Source organism: Microcaecilia unicolor, chromosome 3 (genome assembly GCF_901765095.1).
Source record: "Microcaecilia unicolor chromosome 3, aMicUni1.1, whole genome shotgun sequence".
Classification (NCBI taxonomy): domain Eukaryota; kingdom Metazoa; phylum Chordata; class Amphibia; order Gymnophiona; family Siphonopidae; genus Microcaecilia; species Microcaecilia unicolor.
In genome coordinates, this window is record NC_044033.1 from 199545746 (window position 1) to 199553672 (window position 7927).

Below are 7927 nucleotides of genomic sequence, written 5' to 3' on the forward strand. Positions count from 1 at the left end.
AACAGAATAATGGCGTTTAATAAAAATCATAACCAGTTCTTACAAGAAACAGACGGACTGAAGTGTCCCATCTGGCAGCAGTATGTAACATAGTAACATACATAGTAGATGACGGCAAAAAAAGACCTGCACGGTCCATCCAGTCTGCCCAACAAGATAAACTCATATGTGCTACTTTTTGTGTATACCTTACCTTGATTTGTATCTGCCATTGTCAGGGCGCAGACCGTATAAGTCTGCCCAGCACTAGCCCTGCCTCCCAACCACCAGCTCCGCCTCCCCCCATCGGCTGTGCCAGCACGTACTACAAAGCGTTTACCACAGTGGGAGCAGCGCTTAACTCCTTCAGCAGCCATCGCCCGACTGGACGGAAATATAGAAATAAATGTGCTGAACAGAGTCACACTAGCAGTATGACAGTTTATTGCACATGAGGTTGCTGCCCCTTGCATAGAGAAGGGAATGGGACATGATATACTGGCTTTCTGTGGTTTTTGTAACTACATTCAAAGTGGTTTACATAGTATATACAGGTACTTATTTGTACCTGGGGCAATGGAGGGTTAAGGGATTTGCACAGAGTCACAAGGAGCTACAGTGGGAATCAAACCCAGTTTCCCAGGATCAAAGTCCACTGCACTAACCACTAGGGTTCTGTTTTCTTGTCCTAATGAATCCAAACCACAAAGCTGCAGCCCTCATTGCTGTTTTCCCTGGAGCTACCCAAGCGGCATTTCATTATTACAGTCCTGCAGCCCTCCTGGGTGTTTGAAAGTAGCAACAAGCCACCACGGTTTACTGATCAAATCTTTGATGCATCCAGAGTCCAGCTTTGGCCACTTCTAGGCTTACAGTATCCCATGGTTGGTTCTTGTGGGCTTTTCCCTCTCTGCACAGCTGTAGATGGATCTCATGCTGTCAGCCACAGCAGTGTACAGCAAGGGGTGAACACACATGTTCAGGGTCACCAGGGCCTTGGTTACCTGGAAGCCAGAATGAATCCAGGTGTTGCAGTCCTGATAATCCAACTTGTGCATCCGCCGGTAGAGGTTGAGGTTCCTTAAGACGTGGTAAGGCACAAAGGAGATAGTGTACAGAGCAAGCACCACGAAGACTATGATAGCCACCTTTTTTTTCTCCAGCCCCTTGAGATTCTTGTTCTTGAAGACTGTCCAAGCGACAGATGTGTAGGAGGCCAGAGTTAGGAGGAAAGGTAGCCCACACCCGAAAGAAGCCAGGAACAAGCTGTAGGGCAGATAATCCCACAGGCGTCCGTCAACAGCAGTGCCGATACATTCAGTGGCGTTTTCTCGTGACTCCAAGGAGGAGAAGGTAAATACCGGGGCGCAGATGGCCACCACCACTATCCAGACTGCCACACTGATGGCCTTGGCATGCTTGGGATCTATTCTGCTGTGGGCATACATGGGGTGGACAATGGCCACATAGCGGTTCAGACTTATACACGTGATGAAGAAGATGCTCCCGTACAAGTTGCTGTTGAAGAGAAAGCGTTCCAGTTTGCAGACTCCTTCCCCGAAGAGCCAGTGTTTGTTTTTGTAATAGTAGATCACCAGCAAGGGCAGGGAAAGGGCATAGAGCAGATCACTAACTACCAGGTTCACGGAGTAAATGATCCCTGTGTGCCAGGTCTTCTCTCTGGTGGTAAACAGGTACAGTGCCAGGACGTTCCCGCAGAAGGCTAAGAGAAACTCGATGCCAAACATAGAGGGCAGGAAGGCCACCTGGAATGCGGCAAAGGACGTATTGCATTTCTCCATGCTTTTTCACCCACAGGGGCTCTTGAGGGCACCTAGAATGGCAACAGAAACCAGAAAAGGATCAGCTGTGGATTGCTTGCATTGCACGATGCCCTTTCACATTGATTATCAATTTGATATACCACCTCTTTTGGCAATTTACATACAATTGTACGGGCTCACAATCTAAGCAGTACATTGTACCTGGTGCAATGGAGGACTAAGTGACTTGTTAGTGAGGCCCCACTTGGAGTACTGTGTTCAGTTTTGAAGGCCGTATCTTGCTAAAGATGTAAAAAGACTGGAAGCGGTGCAAAGAAAAGCTATAACAATGGTATGGGATTTGCGTTGCAAACTGTACGAGGAGAGATTTGCCGATCTGAACATGTATACCTTGGCAGAAAGGAGAAACGGGTGACATGATAAATACATTCAAAAATTTGAAAGGTATTAATCTGCAAACAAACCCTTTCCGGAGACGGGAAGGCAGTAGAACTAGAGAACATGAATTGAGGTTGAAAGTGAGCAGACTCAGGAGTAATGACAGGAAGTATTTTTTCACAAAGAGGGTGGTGGATACATGGAATACCCTCCCGCCAGTGGCGTAGCCAGGGGAGTGCCAGGGGAGCGGCTGCTCCCCCAAATGGAGTTCTGCCAGCTCCTGCGCCTATTTTTTTCTCAATGTGTTGCATTGAAAATGTGCGCCCGCGGAAGTCCGCTGTCGCTCCCTCCACGTCAACCTGGCTCCGCTTCTGCCTCAAGCGGGAGGTGGTGGAAATGAAAATGGTAATGGAATTCAAACATGCTTGGGATAAACACAAAGGAATCCTGTTTAGAAGGAATGGATCCACGGAATCTTAGCGGGTGGCAATGCTGGTAATTGGGAAGGAAAACCAGTGCTGGGCAGATTTCTACGGTTTACGCCCTGATCGTGACTGAATAGATATGGATGAGCTTGAGTGTAGATTTTAAGGGGCTTCAACATTAGCTTCAGAACTTTTAGTACAAGAAGAGTGCTGGGCAGACTTCTACGGTCTGTGCCCTGAGAATGGCAAGGACAAATCAAACTCGAGTATAAAGTATCACATACCATGTAAAATGAGTTTATCTTGTTGGGCAGACCGGATGGACTGCACAGGTCTTTATCTGTCGTCATTTACTATGTTATTGTGTGACAAACCAGCATAGAGAGCAACCTAGAAAATGTTGCTCCCCATCGAGAGTTCATTACAACATTTGTGGTCCCCTGGTGGTGTGGTGGTGTAGTCAGGGCAGGAGCGATTCCCCGGTCACGACAGCCAGAATAGGTAGGAATAACTGCCCTAAGTACACCTGTAGATGTCAAGGGATTGTAAGATAGGCTCAGGAGTGCATACAGGTGGGGGAGGAGCAATTTCTGTTCAGGGGAGGGGGGTGGAGTCAAATGGGACAAAGCACAAATTTTTGGATTCCACCGAAAACACGGTCATTTTCATCCAAAACGGAAAATATGGATAGAAATTAAAATAGCAATCCAAAAAAGATGGTATATAATTTCAGTACACAAATACAACAGTATCACTATTAACCAATATGTATGGAATAAACAGAGACTTGTACACACTCTTGTATTAGGGGAAATGGACTTCATATAGCCAAGTGCTTAGACTTTATTAGCCAAACAGCTTTTCAACAAATCTGCTTTTAGGCTCCTTTTTTCAGGACCTAATCATAGGTCCTGAAAAACTCCTATAACATGGAAACTAAAATAACCTATCGGCCAAAACTGAAAAGGATTTTGGGCTGGTTTTGGCATCATAACTGAAACCTAAACTGAAATTCAGTCGGCCTTTAAACTTGTATGCTTTGCAGATCCTGAGGTGCTGTGTTTTGTCACCTTCAGGGTGAGGGAGTGGAAGAAAAGAGAAGCAAGGGCTGCATGTTTTCTGCATTTCTTGGTGATTTTTAACTGACCAGATTCTCTGATTTTTTTTTTGTGAACCGGTACAATTATGCAAAGACAAGGCCGTGCATGAGTTTATACATCTTGTATAAACTTGGCAGCAGCAGATAAGATCATGCCCCAGAGTATATCGTGCGTGGTTGGAAACTCAGTAATGGTGTGATAATGAATCATACTGGCTAGTGCCCACTCGCCCTTCAGAGCTCTTCAGGATGGGTTATTTCCTGGGAAATTAATACTCTGGTGGAAGAAGCCACTAACTGAGGGATTATCCCATGTGCAGCACTAAGGGCCAGAAAATGATCCACCCTGCAAAGACATTATTTCCAGTGGAGCACCACTTCTGATTACCCTGAAGGTGGATTTAAATTATTCCAGTAGCTGCCTCTCCTTCATTGACACCAGATGAAGTCAATTGCAGGAACCTCTCTCCCAGAGCACTGCAGGACTCTATTGCATCCCCAGCTCTGCCGTAACTTTTGTCCCAGAGCCCAGTGGAACCTCCAACCTTTTAGGAACTTATGAAGGAACTCCAGCCCTAGAGAAAGTTTTCTCTCAGAGCCCTGCAAGAACTCCATCCCTACTGGGCTCTGGGACAAAAGTTCCTGCAGAGCTGGGGATGTTACAGGAACTTCCCCCCAGAGCACTGCAGGAACTCCATCCCCCAACCCTGCAAGAACCTTTGTGTCACAGCTCCATAAGTACATAAGTAATGCCACACTGGGAAAAGACCAAAGGTCCATCAAGCCCAGCATCCTGTCCACGACAGCGGCCAATCCAGGCCAAGGGCACCTGGCAAACGTACAAACATTCTATATATGTTATTCCTGGAATTGTGGATTTTTCCCAAGTCCATTTAGTAGTGGTTTATGGACTTGTCCTTTAGGACACCGTCTAACTCCTTTTTAAACTCTGCTAAGCTAACTGCCTTCACCACGTTCTCTGGCAACGAATTCCAGAGTTTAATTACACGTTGGGTGAAGAAAAATTTTCTCCGATTTGTTTTAAATTTACTACACTGTAGTTTAATCGCATCCCCCTAGTCCTAGTATTTTTGGAAAGTGTGAACAGACGCTTCACATCCACCTGTTCCACTCCACTCAATATTTTATATACCTCTATCATGTCTCCCCTCAGCCGTCTCTTCTCCAAGCTGAAAAACCCTAGCCTCCTTAGTCTTTCTTCATAGGGAAGTCGTCCCATCCCCACTATCATTTTAGTCGCCCTTTGCTGCACCCTTTCCAATTCTACTATATCTTTCTTGAGATGCAGTGACCAGAATTGAACACAGTACTGCACCATGGAGCTATACGGCATTATAACATCCTTACACCTGTTTTCCATACCTTTCCTAATAATACCCAACATTCTATTCACTTTCCTAGCCGCAGCAGCACACTGAGCAGAAGGTTTCAGTGTTATTATCGATGACGACACCCAGATCCCTTTCTTGGTCCGTAATTCCTAACGTGGAATCTTGCATGACGTAGCTATAATTTGGGTTCTTTTTTCCCACATGCATCACCTTGCACTTGCTCACATTAAACGTCATCTGCCATTTAGCCGCCTAGTCTCGTAAGTTCCTTCTGTAATTTTTCACAATTCTGTCGCGAGTTAACGACTTTGAATAACTTTGTGTCATCAGCAAATTTAATTACCTCACTAGTTACTCCCATCTCTAAATCATTTATAAATATGTTAAAAAGCAGCAGTCCTAGCACAGACCCCTGAGGAACCCCACTAACTACCCTTCTCCATTGTGAATACTGCTCATTTAACCCCACTCTCTGTTTCCTATCCTTCAACCAGTTTTTAATCCACAATAGGACATTTCCTCCTATCCCATGATCCTCCAATTTCCTCTGTAGCCTTTCATGAGGTACCTTGTCAAATGCCTTTTGAAAATCCAGATACACAATATCAACTGGCTCCCCTTTGTCCACATGTTTGTTTACTCCTTCAAAGAATTGAAGTAAATTGGTCAGGCAAGATTTCCCCACACAAAAGCCGTGCTGACTTGGTCTCAGTAATCCATGTCCTGGATGTGCTCTGTAATTTTGTTTTTGATAATAGTCTCTACCATTTTCCCTGGCACCGACGTCAGACTCACCGGTCTATAATTTCCCAGATCTCCCCTGGAACCTTTTTTAAAAATTGGCGTTACATTAGCCACCCTCCAGTCTTCTGGTACCACGCTCGATTTTAAGGATAAATTACATATCACTAACAGTAGCTCCGCAAGCTCATTTTTCAGTTCTATCAGTACTCTAGGATGAATACCATCCAGTCCAGGAGATTTTGCTACTCTTCAGTTTGCTGAACTGCCCCATTACGTCCTCCAGGTTTACTGTGAAGTCAGTAAGTTTCTCTGACTCGTCCGCTTGAAATACCATTTCCGACACCGGTATCCCACCCAAATCTCTCCGCTACGTCTTTATCTTCCTTGATCGCCCCTTTTACCCCTCGCTCATCCAGTGACCCAACCGATTCTTTTGCCGGCTTCCTGCTTTTAATATACCAAAAAAAATTTTTGCTATGTTTTTGTGCCTCTAATGCTATCTTTTTTTCGTAATCCCTCTTGGCCTTCTTTATCTGCGCCTTGCATTTGCTTTGACACTCCTTATGCTGCTTCTTGTTATTTTCAGATGGTTCCTTCTTCCATTTTCTGAAGGCGTTTCTTTTAGGAAAGTAACAGAATTTTCCCGTTATACTGGTTCTCCTGGCAGAACTATCACTTATAATATATCCCCCATGTGGCCCTCCCCTCTCCATTCCCTAATAAACTGCGCAGTCAGAACTTTGCTCAGCACAGAAGCTTTCCAAAAGCGAATTTTGTTTTAAATCTACTTATTAAAGGACATTCTCAAATAGGGATGGCATGAGTAGTAACATAGTAAATGACGGCAGATAAAGACCTGTATGGTCCATCCAGTTTGCCCAACAAGATAAACTCATTTTACAGAAAACATTTTATATTTTACAGTAGTGGCAGAAAAAAAGCCCCCCCACCTTTACTTTTCCCCCTACACCAGAGTCCGAACAAAGGTGTCAGTCTATGCTCAGTGATTTTACTTTGGTTTGGGGATGGAGGGGTCAGAAAGGAAGGGACACACACCAGTATTAACACAATCCTGTCAAATAACCCATTTGGGAATTTTTTTTTTATTCTCCAAAGAAAGGGAAGACAGGCTTCTGGCTTTCCAACAATGTTCTACAGGCAACAGGGCTAGGATTTCTGTGCAGCTTAGAGGTTAAACCTTCCAATGCCCCCCACCCCCAGGTATTGCAGAACACAAGGGTTGATCAGATAATATCCATAGCTAATAAGAAACAAAAACCCCTAGAGTCCTGGCTTCAGAACTCCTGCAACAAGCAGAACTGGAAATGCAACATTAGCCTAGCCCACACCTCCCCAAAAGAAGAATTTCAGCCTGTTCTACAGATGCCCGGGGGGGGGGGGGGGGGGGGGGGGGGGGGGGACTCAGTGCCACAAAGGGGGAGAGTTTGTGAGCAGATCTTTCTTCTGGATCTTACCCCCTCCTCAGAGAGCAAGCTCTTCTCTCTGCTCTGTCTACAAGCCTGGGATCCCTCACACATCTCACCTCCTCCTGTCTTGGGTCCTTGCTTTTGTGGAAAGTTATTCCACCCCCTTGGGAGGCTCCTCAGCAGCGGCCTCTGCCTGGTCTCTCTTGGAGTTTAGCCCGGATAAGCTTCTGTTCCTCTTGCTTTCTACATACTGAGACACCCAGACACCCCTCCCCAGCCCCGTCTTCCCTCGTCCCTCCCTCTCTCTGGCTCTCCTTCCTTTTTGTGCCGCTAGAAAAAAAAAAATAAATGTGACACTTTCAAACTTGTTTACTATGACTGTGATAAAAATACACTGGTGAATACAGAACTAGAAATGAGCAGCTCCAAGTTCTTATTCCACCTCTAAAATGGTCTCCCAAACAGGTTTATTGGCTACAATATTTTGGACTCCACACAGCATCGTGTTTTGGCACAGAAGTGCCTGCCTCAGGAGTCTTGTCTTGAAGTTGTCTATAAAGAAAACAACCTATGTGGCTGGGAGGGCAATGTGTAAAAAATGGTCTTTAAAAAGACAGTGTGTAAAAAGATATTCCACTCCTCAAAGGATAAACCGTTCTGAGTTAAGTAGTGCCGAGCAATCGTGCTCGGTGCTGTGTGCGGCTCACCTTTTTACACATTGCCCTCCCGGCCACATAGG

General features: G+C 45.3%; 1 protein-coding gene across 1 annotated transcript; it reads right to left on the reverse strand.

The window, feature by feature from the left end:
* Nucleotides 1-591: 591 nt before the first annotated feature.
* Nucleotides 592-7443, reverse strand: P2RY11 (purinergic receptor P2Y11). Its single transcript, XM_030197095.1, has 2 exons — nucleotides 7305-7443; nucleotides 592-1813 (listed from the first exon to the last, which is right to left on the reverse strand). The coding sequence occupies exon 2, from the start codon at nucleotides 1779-1781 to the stop codon at nucleotides 849-851; it is 933 nt and encodes a 310-aa protein (XP_030052955.1). The 5' UTR covers nucleotides 1782-1813; nucleotides 7305-7443; the 3' UTR covers nucleotides 592-848.
* Between the last annotated feature and the right edge of the window lie 484 nt (nucleotides 7444-7927).

Coding starts and splice junctions, on each gene's coding strand:
- P2RY11 (XM_030197095.1), bottom strand. CDS start 1,781: ATGGAGAAATGCAATACGTCCTTTGCCGCATTCCAGGTGGCCTTCCTG.